Raw genomic sequence first — 22,983 nt, 5'->3', positions numbered from 1 at the left:
TCTGCCCATTGTGTTGGCGGGTGCAGTGGCTGGCCGCTTGCGCACAATCGCTCCATTGTGTTGGCGTGTGCAGTAATTGGCCGCTTGCGCACAAGCGCTTCCACGTCCATCGCCCACCCTTTTGGCCTCGCCCCCCCTCCCTCCCGATACGTTCCTTTCATTGGCTACCATAGTCTGATGAGCTCCCCCCTCCCTCTCCCTCCCCCCTCAACTCGCTTTTAAGGGATTACATCTTGAATCATTGCCTCACTTGATACAGCTAATCTGGCTGTGACGGTCCCACCTGATGACGGAGACTTGTGTTGCCTCCGAAACGTCGTGATTTTTGTTTTTATTTTATTTTACTTTCTACGTGACTTTACCGAAAAAAACCTAATAAGAGGTATAAATGAAATAGAGACACAAATCTAGTATACTTAGAAATGTAATGTAATACAACAGAGAGTCGGATAACATAACAGTCAACACCCTACCTGGTTGATTACGTTCTTCCGGAGAATGCTAAATTTGAGAGAGAGATAAAACACAGAACCAGAGACATATAGACAGACATAAAAGCAGACATATGTCACAGAGATACATAGAGAGAGAGAGACGTACATAGGCACACAGAGAAACCACGCCTCTGTCTCGAGGCCTTAAATACTCATTACTGACATCATCGCTGTGGCTGGGATTTGAACTCAGTTTGCCAGGTTCACAGCAGCGCATGAACCATTGCATAAACGTTGCTCCCCCTTACAAAAAAATGTCTGGACCATTCCTATCGATGGATTCCATTGCTTGGCTGCCACTGTTATTACTGTTGACCATCGTCCATCCTCCTAGCGATGCATTCTGCCCTAGCCCACGAACTCTTGTCGTGTAGACAATGCGATGCCTCTAATGTGCGCGTGTTCTCTAATCCACGGCGTACAGTTCCCGTCTGTATGTGATTCAAAGCAAAGCACCCTCCGTGCTACGTTGCGCACTTTTCCATTCCATTTTCCTTCCTCAGCGTCCCACGTTTCTGATACGTCAGCCCAGCCGTGTGACGCAATCGTGGTTTTTTTTCTCGTCCCGGTGATTTTACACGGAGGGAACGACGCCTTGGGGAACACGGCGGCGCCCCCTTGCTCACACTCGTGTCCTCCAGCAAGGCCCGAGCCAAGTGAAACCTGACCCCTTACCATCTCGGTCTCTCCCAGTGTTCGCCAATGTAGAGGGGGCGACGGACCGAGACGACACTCGTCGTTATCTTTTAACATTCATAGCGGCGCTTGCTCACGTGCCTCGGCATCTCAGAACGGCTCACATCTTTCCGCAAACATTCCAAGGGCACCCCCAGTGGCAGCTATCCCTGAGCAGTAGTAGGCGAGTCGGCACCGGCCTGCGAGTGGGGCGTTACGCCGATGGTGGTGTTGTTGTGTTTGGCGTCTTTGTGTGTGCGCCTGTCGCGTGCCCAGGCCGCCGCGTGTTTCTGGGCGAGCAGCTCGCCAAGGCCGAGCTCTTCCTCGTCGCTCTGCTCCAGAAGTTTTCATTCGTGGCCCCGCGTGGGCCCGACAGCCTCAGCCTGGCCTCCCAGAATGGCATCACAGTCGCTCCACTGCCATTCGAGGTTTCCACCGTGCCGCTCTAACAGTGCGCCCCACTTTAACTGCCATGTCGCTCTCACTGTGCCGCTTCTGCAGAAAGCGTGAAGCTAACTTTCACCAGTTTTGCAAAGTAAAGACCAACAGGGTGAAACATTGCAGCAATGTGGTCGTTTTTCTGCCGCAATAATTGCTTCGTGTGTTTTCAGAGTGAATCATCAGCCGAGCTCTTTTTTTGTTACAAACATCAAAATAGTTTAATTCGCGACCGCGACAATAATGTGCAATTTGGAGAAGAGAAACATACATGGAATCGGAGGCACGGGAAATGCAGAAAAAATACCGAGCGACGTGGAGAGACGCATATAAAAGAGAAAAGGACACGGCACCAATGCACGCTGCTGGCATCAATAGAGGTGCCAAAACGTGTGGGGCGGCTGCTCGGTGTACGTGGCCCGGCGGAAGCGCACTCCCCGCTCGCCACAGAGCTTCGCGGTTCAGATCCAGTGGCCGCCCTGGTTATTACTGCGGTGTAACAACAGTCATTATACTAACACGCACCACCTGCTTCACTGATAGTGGATGTTACCGGCCCAGTGATGTAATTCGCAAGAGTAGGCCATCGTGTTCCGGCATCATGGTCCACTGAATATACACAGAGCAATCATCTACTGCGAAAACTTAGTGGAGCCCTCCTGGGTAAACGAGCGTAACCATAGCGATGATAATGGGTTCAGGTGAAGGCAGCGACGCGTCCTGTCGGCGACATTGCTCATGCTGGTGGCTGCTCACCGTGAACAGCCTGAAGCAGAGTAAGACCCAAGCCTGGAGTTCAGGCCTTTATTTAGCCGCGGGCAGCAGAGGGAGCTCCGACGGGAGCGGCTGATGGAAGTGAAGCGGTAGCTCGAGTGAGATGGGCGACGTCAGGTGACGCCAGCGCTGGGTCACACACAACCAGACACGCGGTCGCACAGCCACACAGACACACGTCGCCACACAGTTACACAGACAAACGCCGCCACAGTTACACAGATCAATACCAATACCCGCAATTTGCCAGTGATGTCACCACGGCGCCCGTGCCAGGCCAGGTGCACTTTGAGGCCACGTGAAGTCTCAAAGGCTCCTGAACAGGAGGTCACGGGATAGACCCAGGTGCCATTGGTTGGCTGATTGAGATGTACCCCCTACTGTGCCAAATTGCTGCAGTTTTGCCGCCCGGCGCTCCGTTTGTTTTTATGATCGTCGCTCCTCTGCCCTCAGTTGTTGTTGGAGGGTGACTGCCTCTAACTGCTCAGTAACATCTTTCACGAGCCTCCTCTATAGAGGCCGATCTTGACACTGCTGGTACCGGTCTTCGGCAAGTCCACTCAGCTCCACATCCTCCCATACCGCATCAGTCCATCTCTTCTCCAGCCCATGTCACGCCCGTTTAGCCCCCTCTATGCGGCCAAACAGAAGCTGCTTGGGCATGTGGTGCCTGGGAATTCTGGCTACATGACCCAGCCAATGCAGCCTTGCCTGCCGGAGGAGCTCACTGATGGAAATGTGTCCAGATCTTTCAAGAATTTGTAAGCTATTCACATAATGCAGTCTGGTTAACCCCAGGATGGATTGTAGGCAGGCCAGCCTGAATGTTTCTCACTGGCACAGATGTTCCATCAGAGGGGTCCACGTTTCATAAGCATAAAAAAGGGAGCACATAACTGTGGCCATGCGGAGTGACAGACCAGGTAGCTTCCACACAGCATTATGCAGCCAATGAAAAGATAATGCAGCCCGACTGATTCGGAGCGAGACCTCTGCTGTCAAACTGCAGCTGGTCATAAGCACACTGCCCAGGTATGGGAAACTGTCCACTCAGGGACTCCGAAAGCATGAAGAACTGCCCACAGCCCTGGCCTGTTGATGGTATCATAGGTCTTGACCAGGTCAATAAAACATAGATGTAGGTCTTGTTGGAATTCCCTACACTTCTGCTGTAGCAGACGAACAAAAAATATGGCATCCGTGCAAGCCTCTCCTCAGCGTCCCTGAAAAGGCAATGTTGAATAATCCTTGTCAGGACCTTTCCCGGAACACTAAGATAAATGCCCCTATAGTTACAATCCTTCCATACAGACTCACAAAGATCCCCCATATAGCCTTAACAGACTGTAGGGGCAAGTGCTGTTAGCGAGGACCTATGAAGGCCGCAACGGTACACGAGGGGGTGGGTGGCCAGCACCACGCCCGACCGCCTTTGTCTCATTTGAGGCTGAGTCGACCTAGGGGAGGCCCAGGACCGGTTCAGATAATCGTCACTGGTGTTGGCCGTGAGCGGGAATCGAACTCGGGTCGCAGGGTTCATAGCGCAGCGCGCTAACCGCTACATTATCGCTCCCCACAGACACACGCCACCACACAGACCCACGCCTCCGACACAGACCCACGCCACCACACAAACACACAGACATGTGCAATCAAACAGACACCCGATCACTGTCACCGTGCAGCACAGTCACATAAGGTCACACGGGACATTAGCGGGACCTTGATTCACCGCCTGTGACTACAGCACAGACCGTTGCTTCTCCAAAGAGTGATCTGCTAGCGAGGAGCCCTGTGGCCAGTAACCCAGTGGTGAGAAGCCCTGTGGTGAGTAAGCCAGTGGTGAGTAAGCCAGTGGTGAGTAAGCCAGTGGTGAGTAACCCCCCACCCTCCTTCCACCTGTGCGAGGCTGCCCCTGGCAGCGGCGAGCTTGTAGAGCGCCACGGCCGGGATGCACAGCATGGAGGAGAGCGCGAGCAGCCAGCCCAGGGCCTCGGCCCAGCCGGGGTACTCGTAGCGGCCGTTGTACACGAGCCGCTCGTAGTGCACCAGGTGGAACACGAAGATCCCCTAAGCGCAGGCAACGCAACACGCAACACACATGCAGACAGCAACACAGAGCTAAGCCAGGAGTGGTCTGGGGCGTCGAAGCACTCAGCCAGCACCGGTGAGCTGCATGGGCACGGCACGGGCTGGAGAAGAGATGGAATGATGCGTTACAGGAGGATGTGGAGCTGAGTGGATTTCCGATGACCAGTACCAGCGGTGTCAAGATCGGCCTCTGTGGAGGAGGCTCGTGAAGGACGCTACTGGGCAGTTGGAGGCAGTCGTCTGGTAACGGAGGTCAGAGGAGCGACGCTCACAACGAGCGGAGTGCCGGACGGTTATAATGCGGCGAGGTGGTATAGTTGGGGGCCCAGGTAGTGAATCTGCCATTCACCTTGGTCAAGTAAACCCATTAAGCCTTCGCTATTTCATAAGACTTCTTTGTTACATGAAGCGTACAAAGCGCACCTAGTCTGGTACCGGCCCCATGGTGCCGTCATGGCCACTTGAGGGTGGAGGGCGGCCGCTGTGGTGCGTACCAAGCACACGGCAGGGCTGACCACGCTCCAGCACCACCGCACCCATGTGTGCGGACGGAACCCGAGCATCGCCGTCAGGTCCTGCATGAACCGATTGACTCCTGCACATAGCAACAACGCCAACAACATCGACAACATTAACAACAACATCGCCAACAACATCGCCAACATTAACAACAACATCAACAACATCGACAACATTAACAACACCGACAACAGGAATGAGCAGGTATGTATATGGGTAATGAGTGAGTGGGTAAGCGAGTGGATGAGTAAGCACATGGACTAAATAAGGAACCATGTGTGTCAATAGGCTGTGGGTGAATGATTCAATGTGTGAGTGGGTGAGTTTATGAGTGGGTGAGTTTATGAGTGGGTGAGTTTGTGAGTGGGTGAGTTTGTGAGTGGGTGAGTTTGTGAGTGGGTGAGTTTGTGAGTGGGTGAGTTTGTGAGTGGGTGAGCGTGTGAGTTTGTGAGTGGGCGAGTTTGTGAGTGGGTGAGCATGTGAATTCGTAAGTGGGTGAGCGTGTGAGTTTGTGAATGGGTGAGCGTGTGAGTGGATGAGCGTGTGAGTGGGTGAGCGTGTGAGTTTGTGAGCGGGTGGACGGGTGAGCGTGTGAGCGTGTGAGCGTGTGAGCGTGTGAGTGGGTGAGCGTGCGAGTTTGTGAGTGGGTTAGTGGGTAAGAGAGTGAGCGTGTGAGTTTGTGAGTGGGTAAGCGTGTGAGTGGGTGAGTGTGTGAGCAAGCGAGTGGGCCTTTTCTACCGTAAACCCAGGCCACAGCGATGCACTCCCAGCCCATGAGCCACAGCATGGAGATGCCGCTGGCTGCGTAGCTGTCAAACAGCTGGAACACATAAATGCCACCCTGCAGCACAGACACAGCACAGACACAGCACAGACACATCAGTCACCCTCAGCTTGTGCACTCACTGCAGAAGAGTAGATATGCTTTGTCTATAGGCCTGTTTACTCATTCGCAAATGATTCCTAATGTTCTCGTTTATTTATCGATGCAACCTTGGTCTTGGCCAGTGAAGTGAATGCCGCTGCGAGCCCTAATGGACGGGCAGGAGACTTCGAACAGCTTCACCATCACTGAACCTAATTCTAGATTTGAAGCTTTCGTGACTGCAAGGATTCATATTCTTAGGTTTTTTCGGTAAAGTCACGTAGGTAAAAAAATAAAATTAATAAAAGTAAAATAAAAATGAAATAAAATAAAAATCACGACGTTTCGGAGGCAACACAAGCCTCCGTCTTCAGGTGGAACCGTCACAGCACGATAGCACGATAGCTGTATCAAGCTGTATCAAGTGATACAGCTATCGTGCTGTGACGGTTCCACCTGAAGACGGAGGCTTGTTTTGCCTCCGAAACGTCGTGATTTTTATTTTATTTTTTATTTTACTTTTATTAATTTTAATTGTATTTTTTTACCTACGTGACTTCACCGAAAAAACCTAAGAATATCACTGAACCTCATTAGCACGGCCCGGTGAACCGTGCTCGCATTGCCGGCCTTCATAGCTGCTCGCTAACAGCACTTGTCCAAAAACGTCTGTTAAGGGGCAGTCCATAAATGATGCCACGCACCTAGTGGGGGGGGGCGGGGTCAGACATTTGTGACGATGTGTGACGAGAAACGTGACGTCACATAACAATGCGCAATTTTAAATAAATATAGACAACACGTTCTACTTAATTAAATAGACTTTTAAATAAATGTTTTCTCCTACAACATCAGAGTGCAGCGCCACATTAAATACACACTACAATGACAATAGTTTAAAGCGATTTGAAGCATGTTTTATTTTGGGGGGGGGCAGAGCTTTATGACGTCATATTTGAGGGGGGGGTCTGACTTTTTGTGACGCCGTGTGACGAAAGGGGGGGGGGGGTCAAAAATCGTCCAAAATCGCGTGACGTCATTTATGGACGGCCCCTAAGGCTATACGGGGGATCTTTGTCTTGATGGGGTCGTGGGGGATGAGGGAGGGTGGTCACGTGGTGAGTGTGTAGGCCGTAGGGAGACAGCCCGTCAAGTCGGCGGCCGCTACCTGAGTCACCATGGTGACGGAGAGGAGGAAGCTGACGAGGCAGCAGAGACCCGTGAAGGCCTCACGCCGCCTCTTGCCGCTCAGCTGGGATGGGAACAGGTCCGTGAGCCCCGTCACAAACCCCTCCATCCCCGCAAACTGGGGCACGGGAGGGGGGGGCAGACCAGAGGGGCAAGAAACGTCGCGGTTTGGCTAAATTAGTCACGATTGATAATTGTTTTTTTACCCTTCTATCTGGCAACAAAACTGACACCTTTTTTTTTACAAGGAGTCATGTTTGCATAGACCACAATACCTGCAGTCGTAATGTATGCACTGTCCTTGAAGTTGATTGGTCCACACCCGAGACAACTTTCCTTAGAGCCTAGTCTCACATGGGTTGGACCAGATGACGCCAAAAGGTGCATATATTATCAGAGTTATGTTTTTTGTTTGCATTATGGCTGCAGGTATTGTGGTCTATGCAAACATGATTCCTTGTAAAAAAGGTGTCAGTTTTGTTGCCAGATAGAAGGGTAATTGAATCTACATTATTAAATGAATGCCAGAGAATGACTAACGATATGACAACCATGTTGCATGGGATTGTCTTCCTGACAGCTGATTGTTTCGCACAGTGGGAATGATGACATCATCCCGAGCAACCGTAGTCATGTGACCAAACGTTGCGATCTCGGTAGGACATTCATTATAACCTCCCTTATTTCTAACGCCATTTCAGTTCCTGCTACAATAGCAACCTGATCTCGTCAAGGAGAATAAACCATCACGTAAACTCCGGTCATCCTTGCAGCGGCTTTTGGCTAATCATCGAACAAAAGCGGTCACTGCATCGCGTGCTTTCAGATGCGTTTATGCGACCGTCTGGAATGCTCTTTTGATATTAGGAATACACCGGAGCTATGCACCATATTGAAAACTAATTTCTTGAAAACAGCTTTTTGTGATTAGTTTGTTATCCTTCCCCCGCACCTTCAAATAGCACGGTTGACTACGTACGGTGCGAAATAAATTAAAAATACATCGTTTCTCTGTATCTCAGTTGATTTGTCTACATGAACTAAAGTGGTCCACGCGTTGTTCCCAGTAGGAGGAATGTCTCCTGGCGAGGGAGAGCTGTGTGCGGGAGCTCGCCTCGCTGTCCACGCCAAGCAGCAGGAGCATGATGAAGAGCAGGGCAGCCCAGAGAGCAGGCACCGGCAGCAGGGAGATAGCGCGCGGGTAAACCACAAACACCAGCCCGGGGCCTACACACACACAAACACCACGCACTACCGTTATACACACGCACACACCACGCACTACCGTTATACACACGCACATACCTATGGAGGGCATCTCTGGACAATAGACTGACAGCCCAGTCTCTGACAGGGTTTCTAGACAATAGACTGACAGCCCAGTCTCTTGACGGGGTCTCTAGACAATAGACTGACAGCCCAGTCTCTTGACGGGGTCTCTAGACAATAGACTGACAGCCCGGTCTCTTCACGGGGTCTCTAGACAATAGACTGACAGCCCGGTCTCTTGACGGGGTCTCTAGACAATAGACTGACAGCCCAGTCTCTTGACGGGGTCTCTAGACAATAGACTGACAGCCCAGTCTCTTGACGGGGTCTCTAGACAATAGACTGACAGCCCGGTCTCTTCACGGGGTCTCTAGACAATAGACTGACAGCCTGGTCTCTGGACGGGGTCTTTAGACAATAGACTGACAGCCCGGTCTCTTGATGGGGTCTCTAGACAATAGACTGACAGCCCAGTCTCTGATGGGGTCTCTAGACAATAGACTGACAGCCCGGTCTCTTCACGGGGTCTCTAGACAATAGACTGACAGCCCGGTCTCTTGACGAGGTCTCTAGATAATAGACTGACAGCCCAGTCTCTTGATGGGGTCTCTAGACAATAGGCTGACAGCCCGGTCTCTTGATGGGGTCTCTAGACAATACACTAACAGCCCGGTCTCTTGACGGGGTCTCTAGACAATAGACTGACAGCCCAGTCTCTTAACGGGGTCTCTAGACAATAGACTGACAGCCTAGTCTCTTGACGGGGTCTCTAGACAATAGACTGACAGCCCAGTCTCTTGACGGGGTCTCTAGACAATAGACTGACAGCGCGGTCTCTAGACGGGGTCTCTAGACAATAGGCTGACAGCCGGGTCTCTTGACGGGGTCTCTAGACAATAGACTGACAGACCGGTCTCTTGACGGGGTCTCTAGACAATAGACTGACAACCCGGTCTCTTGATGGGGTCTCTCGACAATAGGCTGACTGCCGGGTCTCTTGACGGGGTCTCTAGACAATAGACTGACAGCCCGGTCTCTAGACGGGGTCTCTAGACAATAGGCTGACAGCCGGGTCTCTTGACGGGGTCTCTAGACAATAGACTGACAGACCGGTCTCTTGACGGGGTCTCTAGACAATAGACTGACAACCCGGTCTCTTGATGGGGTCTCTCGACAATAGGCTGACAGCCGGGTCTCTTGACGGGGTCTCTAGACAATAGACTGACAGCCCGATCACAAGGACCCTGCGAGTGACAGCCACAGGGGAAGGTGGTGCTGGAGGAGCGCTGTGGTGGTGGTGGCGGTGGTGGCGGTGGCGGTGGCGGTGGTGGCGGTGGTGGCGGTGGCGGTGGTGGGGGCACCAGTCTCGGCGACATGGCTGATGTCCACGCCCTGCTCGCGCGCCATGAAGCCCAGGAAGGAGAACACGACGAAGCCGGAGAAGAGGCTTGTGGCGCTGTTGATGATCGTCAGAATAATGCTGTCCCTGGTGTCGGTGCCGGTGCCAGCGTGGGAACACATCGGATAACCGTCACGCGCAACACAACCACGCACAGCAACATTTTAATGCAGTTGTATTGCGGCTAAATGCTACCGCCACTCAACATGCGTCACAAACCTCTGACAGCTCTATCATGTGTCAGCGTGTGTGAGAGTGCACCTGGCCTGACGCAAGCGCCGTGGTGACGTTATCGCTACAGAGTGGAGAATCGCGGCTGTTATTGTTGTCTGGATGTGCGAGTTGTATTTGTGTGAATGTGCGTGTGAATGTGCGTGTGAGCCAGTGTCGGTTGGAAACATTTAGGCTGGCCTGCCTACGATCCATCCTGGGTTTAACCAGGCTGGATTGTGTGAGGAGCTCACAAATCCTTGAAAGATCTAGGCAAAGTCCCATCGGTGAGCTCCTCCGGCAGGCAAGGCTGTGTTGGCTGGGTCATGTAGCCCGCATGCCCAGCCACCGCATGCCTAAACAGCTTTTGTTCGGCCGGATCGAGGGGGCTAAACGGGCGCGGCACGGGCTAGAGAAGAGATGGAGTGACGTGGTACAGGAGGACGTGGAGCTGAGTGGACTTGCCGATGACTGGTACCAGCGGTGTCAAGATCGGCCTCTGTGGAGGAGGCTCGTGAAGGACGCTACTGGGCAATTGGAGGCAGTCGCCCTCCAACAACAACGGAGGGTGGAGGAACGACGCTCACAACAACGAGCGGAGCGCCGGGTGGCTAAAGCACAGCAAGTTGGTACAGTAGGGGGCACAGGTGGTGCATCAGCCAGTCATCTCGGTCATCTCGGTCAGTCGACCCGTGGCACCTGGGTCTGCCCCGTGACCTCCTGCCAGCGGGCGTTCGACACTTTACGTGGCCTCAAGGTGCACATGGCCTGGCACAAGCATCGTGGTGACGTCACCGCCACTTAGTGGCGAATGGCGGTTGTTGTTGTTACACAAGTTGGAGCCCCCCAGAGGGGGGAAAGGGCCATGGGGGGTGAGCGCGAGCGGAAGGACGGAAAGGAGAGAGAGCCCTGGCCGCGGGGTGGTGGTGCAACGTGGGGAGCCCCCGGCCGCCCCCTCGCCACTCACCGGTAGCAGTTGTTGTGGAACTTGTTGTAGCTGCCCAGCGCAGGTAGAACTCCGAAGCCCACGCCGTAGCAGTAGAACACCTGCGTGCTCGCCTCCACCCACACCTGCAGCAGCAGCAGCAACAAGGAGGTCACGGAACAGACCCTGGTGCCGTGGGTTGACCGAGTTGACTGGGAGATGTACCACACCTGCGGCGTATGCGTGCATGGCATCCCAATCAACGCTCCAACACTGTGGGCATGGAAGCGGTTGCTTGGCAAGGTGTCACTGCAGCAGCAATTCAGCTGGCAGTAAGACAACCCCCATGCAACATGGCCGACATGGTGTCACTCATGTAACATGGCTGCCGGTCTGTGCCTAAGGTGTGTTCATGCTGATTGAATGCGTTATTTATGTTAATAATGCCATTATAAGTGTTATTAATATTTTAATTAATGATGTTATGTCACTGATTATTGGTTGACTTACTTTTACTTTGACAATCAACTTACCAGTGAGTGGTCCTGATAACCCCTAAAATTCTCTGCAAATGTTACAATGCTTTAATGTCTTCACTGCCTCATCTTAGCTCACACAATTTCTAGAACTGCGCAAGTCATTTTGTACTCAAGTCCTAGACTCCTAGAGCACATCCCTGCTTCCTTCCGGGGACACAAACCTGGACGTTGGTGCTAATCCTGGGCCATCACACGACTCAGCCCATCATCATTACCTTTCCGGGATCGATAAAACGAGCACCACTTTGCGAGGAAGTAAACAGTGCTTGTTCTATGGATCGACACGCCCCTGCCACAGAAACGTGTAATTTGCAATGTCTGCCACTGGGCTAGTAGGGGCAGGTTCCCACGGCCGCAGTGCCGCGATCCAAGCGCCGACCTCCGACCTGTGGCGTGGCGAGTTTGCCCCAGTCGGGTTGGAGATAGTAGACGATGCCGTCGAGAGCGCCGGGCAGCGTGGCTCCTCGCACGAGCAGCACCAGCAGCAGCACGTACGGCACGGTGCCCGTCACGTACACCACCTGCGGGTCCCGCACGACAAACGCAGAGATCCCCCATGTAGCCTCCAACACGGTCGGGGCAAGTGCTGTTAGCGAGCAGCGCCTACGAAGCCCGGCACGGCGTGTACGACTGGGTGGGTGTTTACAAGCCGCGCCAGGCACTTGTGAAAACACCTGCCTGAGCATTGGCCTGACGTGTGGCATCTACGTTTTCTGACCTTTACTCGGCCGCACGCGAGGTGCCGCATCCGAGTCACCTGACCCTCGGCACACGGTAAGAAATTCACCCCCGGGGATTCGGTGAATTATCGCGATCCAAGGCCGCAGTTCGTTTCACAGACCCACTCTTCGTCGTCTCGATTTTTATACTTGCAGGAGCAAACAAGTTGCATGGAATTTGAACACATCCTCAGTCATCGTGTTTATTGGTTTTATTAAAAGGTCATTACATTCCAAACGATACCCCTCCAGTGATAGCGGTGGGAGTGCAGCATCTCGCCTGACCAGCTCCTGGTCCAATCCCAACATTGCACGACTCGACGCCTTCCACGGGCTCTGCTGCCTGTCTCTCCACTCTCACTACACCCCTCATTGCTTGGAGCTCTCCTCCACGAGCCATCTGTGCCATGAACTCCATGCCCCTGTTCCAAGCCCAAAATCAATGCCTTCCGCTTTGCCCCTCTGCCCTTGACTGACTGCCTCTCTCCCTCTCTCCACGGTACAAACACTGGCGCTGCCCGTGCATGGACGCCATGCCGTCCGCGCCAAGTACCACACGGTCACCTTGCCGGAGAACTTGATCCCCTTCCACACGGAGAAGTAGACCAGGAGCCAGACGGCCAATAGGCACAGCAGCATCTCCCAGTTCACGGAGCCCAGGTCGTGCATCCCCGACGACACACGCAGCACGTTCCGCCTGTGTGAACAAAGACAAAGTTCCCCGCGGAGCCTGTAGTAGGCTGTTGGGGCAAATGTTGTTAGCTGGCAACACCTACTAAGGCCGGCACGGCGCACGAGCAGGCGGGTGGCCAGCATCACGCCTGGCCGCTTGTGCAGAGTTGTAAATTCCCCCAATTTTGATCCCGATTCTGCTACGAAGATGAAGAACCCGTTCGAATCTCTCGCACGACGGTGGCTTTGGAGAACGGCCCACTGGAACGGATACCGCAGAGCTACGCCAGAGATCCCTCTAGCGAGCGACCTCTGGCCTGCCGCTGCCTGCAGCGCAACGTGCATCCACTCACTCCCAGAATTCCACGGCGGGCGACGTCGTGTCCTGGCACGCCGAAGCTCCCTCGCTGGCGTTGCTGGCCGCAGGCGAGCTGCCCAGGCCTCGGGACAGCGAGACGTTGCGGAGGAGGCCGCTCGCATTGGACGGACACGGCGCGTACGTCTCGGAGCAGGCAGCCGTCGCCCACCAGCCCCGGCAGTGGGTCCAGGGCAGCTGGGCCGTGGTCAGGCTGTGCAGGAGGTAGTAGAGGGACCAGGCCAGGACCACGATGTAGTAGAGGTCGCTGAGGAAGACGACCACCATCGACGCCACACCGACGCCTGCACCACGGAAATAATCGTGTGGAGGTGGTCACGTGGGTCAGACATCAGGTGCTGACACGGCACATCCAGAGTTGGGACCAGGAACTGACGATTAAAAAACCGGGTTCTCAAGCGCAGCTTGTTTATGGTCTCCACTAGGTCACCAATTACTTCAATATATTGCGGCTTTTTTCACAAAACTTGAAAAATACGAGATTGCAAATCACTCGTATAGAGATTTAAAACATTGGTTTCACCATTTATTGCAAAAACACCAATTTCATAGCGAGTGCCTCACAAATCGGAAGGTCCGCGAGTTTACATCCAGGATCGATACCACGAGCACCACGTTGCTGGGAATTCAGAAGGTCAACAGCGGTTGTCCTATCAATGGACTCGCCCCTGCCATAAGAATGGGGAATTTCCACCACTGGCTCAGGGACGTAACAAAAGACGAGCCCATGCACCAATGCTCGACAGTTATCACCGAACAGCGTGTCGAGTTCTGCCCGCGCCGCACTCGGCAAGACCGTACCGGTGAAGAGCGGCACGATCTTCCACACGCCGACGGTGCCCTGCTGCGTGAGCTGCCCCAGCGCCACCTCGAGGAAGAAGAGGGGGATGCCCACGCACACCACCGTGAGCCCGTACGGCACGAGGAACGCCCCTGCAGACGCGGGAGATGGGCAGCGTCAGGCACACGAGGACGAAGGGAGAGGCCAACAGTAGGAATTAGTACCCATTTAATAACGAATAGGGAATTAGTATGCATTTGTAGTGACTGTGAATGTCCCTGTGTGGTGCCGGGCCTGCAAGGTCACAGCGGATAGTATGGTGTCATTATGTGCAGCCCAGTTACTGGGCGTAGTACCAGCCCTAGCGGGGCTTGGGTGTGCGCTGGTTAGCGCAGAGGCACCACGTACAGTGTGCAGTGCGGGCGAGAGAGAGCGTCAGCCAGCCAGGGTTACGTTGGGGCATGATACGCTGGTTGACCTGCCGACACGTGACCGGATGATATTGGAGGGGGGCCACCGGTGGACGGGGGCCGCTGGGTGGTCACATGGTACAGAGGAGCTCTCGGGAGCCTTCGGAAAAGGACCAGAGAGATCTAGAAGGTGGGCGGGGCGAGAGGCGGAGCCAGCCCCAGCCCGGGCCGATATAACGGGGCCCCCGTGTGGGGCTCATGGTTCTTGACTGTTGGTGAGTGACGATCCACGTCGGGTTGAAGAAGCCTCTAGCCACGCGGTCTGGGACCCAGCCCGTGGTCCGGACCGGGATAGCGGGACCGTGTCTAGTTCTGCCGTAGCGTGGTTAGATCAACACCCAAGTGTAGGTTACGTGATGTTGCGTTGAGTTGATGTAATAAATAGTGTTGCTCCCAAGATAACGTCTGCAACTCAGTTGGACTCACTACACATTAAGTAACAAATAAGGAATTATTATGCATTAGAAACAAATATGGAATTAGTATAAATTTAGTAACAAATATGGAATTAGTAAGTATTCGTAATAAGTATAGAATTGGTATAAATTTAGTAACAAATAGGGAATTAGTATGGATGAGTAACAAATAGGAAATTAGTATGCATTTAGTAACATGCAAATGTACTAAACTTGCAAATTAGGAACTCACGCATAGCGAGGGCTTACCTGTATTTACGAATTTTATTTGTGCATGAGAGCTATATTTTCAATTCTGTAAAGTATAAACATATGAATGTGTTCCCATTGTGAAGCTGTCTATTTTTTAAGTGATATTTTCCATGTTACACAATGTTATACCATTATACAGGGTGCTTTAAAAAATGTTAACACTTATATGGGACTATCGTTTTTAATGGAAAAAGAACAGATAATACACTGTAACATGATAACAAATGTATGTTAATAGCTTCAAAAAGTCAAAGAGTCTCCACTTGTTCACCATCATTGTCAACAAATGCCTGGGATCTTTGCCATGCGGTCTCTAGAGCTCCATTTATTTGAAGCACCCTGTATTTAATACTACGGTATTGCGACGCTACGTGATGATGGTGCTCATCATCGGCATCATCATCATCATCGGCGATGATCGATCCACTGCTGGATGAAGCCCAGAAGTGGATTGGATGGAACCCAGGCGCTTCTTGCTATGAGTTGCGAGTGTTGCATGGCGGTCACTCTCCTACTGCTCTGCGGCCCTCCTACAGACCCTGTGAAGCTGTGCGCTGAGAGTTTCGCCAAACTGGTTTTTCATAGTTCACTTGAAAGTTCACTTGAAATTACTTAACAATGTCTCCTCCCTTTATCTGTGCCGCTGCAGGCGTGTAATTATGCGTGTGTGGGCAGGCACCGCATCGTGAGAGGTCAGCAGTGTCCAGCGTAAACATCTCACGGAGAGTGAAAACCTTGGCACAGTCACCACTGAGAATCTATGACCGAGACCTCCTTGTCTATTCGCAAGAGAACCGGCGCTGCAAAGGTCCAGTTCCACCAGACAACCAGGCACAGCGGAGGCTGTGAGGCCCAGGCACTCAGCGGCCCAGGTAGGGCCGCTTTATGACATTGCTTGGGTCCTCAGCTATGTCAAGCTTTAAAAGCCTCCTCGAGGAATGCCCATATATTTTTGTCATAATGGAAGGAAATAAACCATTTCAGAAAGAGATTATGTAAAACGTTAAACTTCAAAATCTTTTATCGAAATTAGAGGCCCCTCAATATGAGGCTCTAACTAAGCTGTAGCTTACTTAACTTGTGCCCAAATCTGGCACTGGGCACAGCGACGGTCCAGGCACAATGATGGCTGTGCGGCCCAGGCATAGCGGAGAGCAGAGAGTGCGATTCCGCACGTAGCCGTAGCTGCAGGGCCCTCTCTCTCTCACCTCCACCGTTCTTGTAGCAGAGGTAGGGGAACCGCCATACGTTACCCAGGCCCACGCCGTAGGCCACGCCCGACATCAGGAAATCCATTTTTCTCCCCCAGCTCTCCCTGCCGGGCCTTGCCTGTCCGGGCGCCACCTCCGACGGCCTCCCTGGGCTTCCCGCCGCCCCCGGCCCCTTGCGGCCTCTGTCGGCCGTGCTGTCCGCGGTTTCGCACGCGAGAGGCATGACCTGAAAGACGGACAACGGATCGCTCGCTCACTTGCTCGCCCAGTTCCATAACTGTGCAAGACACGCGTGTCAAATACTCACCTGTGAGGCCAGAGACGCACCTGTGAGAGGAAGTACAGCAAATAGGTTTGTGGCCTATCCGTGACGGGTTTGAGTGCTCCCTTCTCGTGGCCGTTTGCTTTCTCTGGGTGCACTGCCGGCCTCTTGCATGCACGGCCCGTCGGGGTCACGATGGCCAGGTTTACGTCGAAAGTCAAAGTGATTTCCTGCTCAGGTGAGCATTGAGGAGGTGCTCATCAACCCCGAGGCCAGTGGTGGAAATTACACATTCCTATGGCGGGGGCGAGTCTCTGCATTGGACAACCACTGTTGAATATGCCACAATGTGGTACTAATTTTATAGACCTTAAAAAATACTGAGTTGGTTGAACAACCCGAGCAGGACCGTGGGTGAAGTGAGGATTTCCTTGATCGAGAATTTTGCTCGTGTAAGATCATTGGCACGCCATATCTGAACCGATCCTGAGCACCCCTTCACAAAGGGGCACGGACCAGAAGGGTGAAGTATGGTGTAAACACCCCCATGAACGACACAGCATAGGCTGCATTGACACAGAACAGGACCCACACGTAACCGAAGCTGTAAATTATTCACAGCCACACAGCTGGTGCTGCGGCCAAGCACACAACCCATGGTCGGAGGAAGGTCGCGAGGTCAAATTCTGAGCACGGGTCAAATCGGCCCATCAGTCCCTTGGGATTGATAAAAGAACACATCTTTATCAGAAGCGATCAGTGTGGGTGTCCTATGAAAAAACACTAGTCCCGGCCATATCAATGTTGAAAGTGATATTTCCACGACTTGCCGAGTGATTAATTTTCCTCCCAAACACGTGTAGAGGAGTAGAGGAGAGTGGTGGCGTCGCGTGCGCTGTCCGGTGCTGTGACATCACGGGACGTGGGGTCGCACGCGCCGGGCAGTGCACGTGACGTCTCGCCTCAGAGGGTATTTAAGGGAGACCCCGTGACGTAAGCGGGGTCACTGGAGGAACGGGGATAGTGGAAGGAGTGAAGAGGAAACCCTTATAGTGATACCTGTTAATAAACCCTGGCGGAAGCCCCTAACTCACCTCCGTCTCCGAGTACCTCCGTCTACAACAGCAACAACTACTTAACACACGTATCAGGTATTTACACGTTGAGATCTCTTTTACCAGTGGCAAAATATAGTCGTAGGTTTTTACCCTTTTAAACATGATGCCTTGAATAAAGGTGTCAGTTTTGTACCAGTTTAAAAGGGTAAAAACCTACGACTATATTTTGCTACTGGTAAAATAGATCTCATAGTGTAAATGCTTACCCCGAGCTCTCAATACTCTGATATTGCACTGTGTTTGAGTTGTACGCCTACTGGTGTCATCTGGTCCAACACCAATGGGGACTAGGCTCTAAAGAAAGCCGTCTCGGGTGTGGACCAATCAACTTCAAGGACAGTGCATATTATTATCATTATCAGAGTTGCTTCTTTTTGTTTGCTTTTTTGACTACTTGTGTTGTGGTTATTGCAAACATGATGCCTTGAATAAAGGTGTCAGTTTTATACCAGTTTAAAAGGGTAAAAACCTACGACTAATGTATCAGGTGTTGACAACGACAGCAGGCAGTGGTAGACGTGTGCCAGTACGCCGGCGTGAGATTTCTCAGTGGCGGCGTGAGACGGCGAGGAGGGGAGAGACAAAGACAGTCGCAGGAGACACTTGGGATGTCTGCCAACAGCATTTGAGAATCGCGGATAACAAAGTAGAAATAACAAGTAGCAGGCTTTCGCGACCAATATCATCCATAATACAGGTTTTTTTTGGGTTAGATCTCGTAAATATACAAATGTGTCGTTAAACCCACCACCACCCGACACAGCCAACTAGTAAGGGTTGTAACTTAAACAGAGCATGCCAATTCGTCACTAGTACAGCACACCGGTGTGTTGGAGAGCCAAGCCACATCATTTACAATCTGAGTACGACGTTTCGCCAGGAAGTACAACTACTTTCTATAAGCGACAGCATTATTTGCTTAATACAAGCAACACTCTTCACAGGTTTCAGCATGCAGTGTCCCATTAGCGTTCGCAGTCAGGCTTGTTTTGATCCCCCGTGTAGGTTTGCATTGATTCGTTTGGGCGGGTGCCATACGAAACCAACAGACTCCGGTTCAACTCCCAGCCACGGTTATCGAACGCCTCACCACCACCACCTCGCTCACCACGTCCCGTACCCCGTCCCTCGCCACCTCGCTCTTCTTCTCTTTGGCTGTCCATCGCGAACGATGATGACTGCGGAGAACAGCTAGCAGCAGCAGCATTCTCCTACGCGCTGGTGGGATGAGATGCCAGCCCTTGAGCTGAAGCGTCAGCCAGTTGCTGCTCGTCCGCTGAATGGGATTCGTGTTGTGCCGTTGCTGCTGGTGTTGATGCTGAGAGGTTTCTTCACTTTTTCCTTCAACCCTCTGACCGAGTCGACCACAGCAGCCACTTCTCTACTGCTTACAGTTGTCTAACATTCTTCCCCCCCCATGTGTCCCACACATTGATATTGGCTGTCTTGAGGTGGCTTTTAAATACGTCTCTGTAACGCAGTTCTTGGCCACCACAGGACCACGCTTTGGCCTCTTTGAGTTCACCGTAAAGAAGGATTTTAGGAAGCCGATGTTCTGGAATTCGAGTTCCGTGCCCTGACCATCTCAACTGAGAGGAGGCATAACTGTTGCCTCTCTACCCTGTGGATCGCAGCTCTCGCCAGCACCTGGAATCATTCATTATTGCGATTTGTCTCAAATGTCTCAGCTGTAGGCTCGCCAGTTTATTCAGGTGTCGTCTGTATAGTGTCACTGTTTCTACAGATTAAAGTAGTGAAGGAATTACCACTGCACTGTAGACCTTTACTTTGGTGAACATAGATATTTGGTGTTTAAACATATGTAGTTGGTTCAACCGTGTCGAAGACGTGCTCTTGGAGGAAACACATTTATTTAACACCAACACACGGGGTAACTGCCCCTTAACAGAATAACAACCTATGATGGTGACCACCAGGCTAACAACACTAATTACAGTGTAACTAGCTACTACGGACTGGGACCACAGCTCGGATCCAGGTCCACGTGTTGGAGACTCGGTAGAACGTAAATGCAAACGAAGGTTTCTTCAGGATGAACAACAACGCCGGCCCCTCAGGGGGACCCGGCTTATATTCTCTGCGGCGTAGCTGGCTCCGCCCTTGGTCACGCCCACCTTCCAGAACCCTCTAGCAGGATCACGACCCGGACCATGTGACCACACAGCCTCCAGTATCCCCTTCCCTACGGCCAGCACTCTCCCATTATCTGTGCAGCTGCAGGCTCTAGAGCTGGCATTGCACGCCGAGCGTGGTGCCATCCAGCGCTGTCAACCAGTGCTGACCGAGCCCCTATAGGGCCGGTACTACACCACACCACTGTGGTGTCCACGATGTCGTTACATTGCACGCCGTGCCTTTCTAGGGCCGGCACCGCACAGTGACAACCCGCGATGTCACGACACGTCAAGGCCGTAGCCATGGAGTCAACATTGGGGGGGGACCAAATCTTCCAGGGTGTCTCGGGGTCCAAACCCAGAAAATATCTAAATTTGAAAACTCATTTTCTGCCTAAAATATTTTTAAAAATTCACTAACAACATGAGATGGACTTTTTTTTTTATTTTGAACAATGTCTAAGAGTGTATTGTATTCGATTGCTCTGTTTTTACTTTTTTACCATTTCTTGTTTAATTGTATGTAATGGCAGAGATTAGGGATTAATAAAGTACTACCATAACCACAATCATATAAACATAAATCTATGCATTGATTTGTATGAAGACAACTCCAGATATTGTGACCAATGTTTCGCAAATTGTTGTTTTTATTTATATAGCATAGCAATCATTTTTTATAGCAATATATTGGGGGAGACATTTTGAGCATATTTGAATATTGGGATGCGTCCCCCCCAATATATATTATTATTACGGCCTTGCTACACATACAAACATTGTTGATTGTTTGCATATTTTACCACAAGTGTGCGGTTAATGCAAACCTGATGCCTTTTGCAAAAGGTATATAGTTGGTGGTCGAAAATCTTAACACCTGTTTGATTGCCTGAAAGGGTAAACCCTATTCTTATTGTCATTAGGCAGGCCTTGTTTTATAAACACAAATTCCACGCAACAGCAGTGAGCGTAAGCAGCTGTTGCTGCTGTTACTAGTTGATGTTGTTACAAGTTGTTCGTTTCTGTTTTTATTGCACTACCGATTACCGAATAAAAAAAACGATAGCCTGGTTACCGGTTTGGCGCTCACATACAAACGTCTGTCAATAAACTCGGCACATTCAGTGTCTCATCAACATTCGCGGCCACGCTTCTTTTGCTAATCCTGTGTATCTTCTTGGTTCTTTCGGTAAAGTCACGTAGAATGGAAATAATAAAATAATAAAAATAAAACATAATATGTTATATTCACTAACACATGGGATGGACTTTTTATTTTATTTTTAACAATGTTTAATAAAATAATTCTGAGAATAAAATTATTCTGAGAATTATTTTATGTTTTATTTTTATTATTTTATTATTTCCATTCTACGTGACTTTACCGAAAGAACCAAGAAGATGAATCCCTGCAGTCACGAAAGCTTTAAATCGAAAAATCCTGTGTATGTCTGCATTGACTACATTGGGCGGGTGCAGTCCCATACTGACCAAACTCCGGTTCGACTCCAAGACCCGGTCATCCTACTAACGCCTCACCACCTCGCCCAGCACCTGAGAAGCTCAAGGGAGCTGTCACGGCCCGTGCGATGCGCATGGCACTTGCAATTAATGAAGAGGACGCCGGTTCTATTCTATCTCCCGGCGCGGCAGCTTGTAACGGCGGGCAAACTTTCTCAAACTCACCCCCCTCCACCGCCTCTGGCCACCATGCAGTACATACAGTATACAATAGATGCGCCCACCACGGTCGAACGGCAGCTATCGCGTCTGGTGGGGTAAAATGTGGGTACTACCACCTCTTCCTAAGCGTCTGGTCAGCATGGAGGAGGAGGAGTAGGCCAAACACCCTATCGAGAGCGGCCTCGAGTGGAGAGTCGCCTCTCACGAGCAGTACCGGGAATGAGGCGTTGCAAGTCGCTGCTCCTTTTACCTGCGGTGACTTGGCCGCCTTTTGCATGCGGTGAGTTTGGCCGCCGTGCCGTTTGTACGTTTACGTAACCCCGATCCGCTCATTCGCTGTTTGAAATTCCTCCGGTATCAGCTGCCGGGTTTCCTAGCGCTTACAAGCGGCACAACCTGTTTGTCAACACGAGTCGCGCCTTATCATTGCCATCCCCACGAAGACAAAGATATCCCGTGGACTCTTAACGGACCGTTTGGGGCAAGTGCCGTTAGCGAGCACCTATGAAGACCGGCACTGTGGCTCACGAGGAGGTGGGTGGCCAGCACCACGCCCGGTCGCTTTTGTTTCCCCAGTGGCGATGTTTACACACCGCACCAGCTACTCATTTGGGGCTGAGTCGATATTAGGGGTCGCCCAGCACCAGAGGTGTGGACTCGAGTCATGTGACTTGGACTCGAGTCAGACTCGAGTCATGAATTTGATGACTTGCGACTCGACTTGGACTTGCATAACAATGACTTTGTCCCACCTATGAGATGTGGACTCGAGTCATGTGACTTGGACTCGAGTCAGACTCGAGTCATGAATTTGATGACTTGCGACTCGACTTGGACTTGCATAACAATGACTTTGTCCCACCTATGAGATGTGGACTCGAGTCATGTGACTTGGACTCGAGTCAGACTCGAGTCATGAATTTGATGACTTGCGACTCGACTTGGACTTGCATAACAATGGCTTTGTCCCACCTCTGCCCAGCACCAGTTCATACATCCGCCGCTATTATTGGTCGTGAGCGGGAATCTTGGGTCGCCGGGTTCGTAGCGCAACGCGCTAACCGCTGCGCCACCGCTCCCTGCCACCCCCATATCCCACCACCAACCACGCGGACAGGGAATGAATGAAGGAAACCACCACCACCACCAACCCTTGTGTTGTACCGCGGGATGCTGTGCTGGCTGACACGTCGCTCACTCACCGGGCAGCAGGCGGGCATGACCTTGCAGGACCTTGCAGGCAGCGGCAGCAGCAGCAGGGCACGGCTGTTGTAACTCTCACCCCGCAATCTCACACCCGTACGGGCACGTACAGAGGCACCCACACAGCCACACACAATGTCACAGAGCGGAAGAGGCCGTGCCGGTTATATTTGAGATCCTAGCGGCAGGGGGCGTTCATTTTTCTCCACTTGTTGCCACACATTGGCCCAAGTGTCGAGGCGGTTACCTCCCCAGAGGACACCCCTGCTTGCGATGATTTTCTGCCATGAGTTTCAGTT

The 22,983-nt window shown here is 51.8% G+C and overlaps 1 protein-coding gene across 1 annotated transcript; it reads right to left on the bottom strand.

Moving 5' to 3' along the window:
* Nucleotides 1-1,801: 1,801 nt before the first annotated feature.
* Nucleotides 1,802-22,833, bottom strand: LOC144731810 (sodium- and chloride-dependent creatine transporter 1-like). The gene is made up of 14 exons (XM_078613066.1): nt 22,684-22,833; nt 16,281-16,509; nt 13,955-14,086; nt 13,131-13,437; nt 12,670-12,802; nt 11,773-11,907; nt 10,890-10,993; nt 9,675-9,799; nt 8,159-8,271; nt 7,025-7,162; nt 5,730-5,832; nt 4,967-5,067; nt 4,281-4,451; nt 1,802-2,510 (listed from the first exon to the last, which is right to left on the bottom strand). Exons 1-14 carry the CDS (start codon nt 22,699-22,701, stop codon nt 2,412-2,414), a joined length of 1,908 nt encoding a protein of 635 aa, XP_078469192.1. The 5' UTR covers nt 22,702-22,833; the 3' UTR covers nt 1,802-2,411.
* Nucleotides 22,834-22,983: the final 150 nt, after the last annotated feature.

The sequence above is a fragment of the Lampetra planeri genome, chromosome 40, assembly GCF_965212315.1.
Source record: "Lampetra planeri chromosome 40, kcLamPlan1.2.h2, whole genome shotgun sequence".
In the NCBI taxonomy this organism is placed as follows: Eukaryota; Metazoa; Chordata; class Hyperoartia; order Petromyzontiformes; family Petromyzontidae; genus Lampetra; species Lampetra planeri.
Note: the sequence above shows the minus strand (reverse complement) of the source record. Positions and strands in the feature narration are given on the sequence as shown.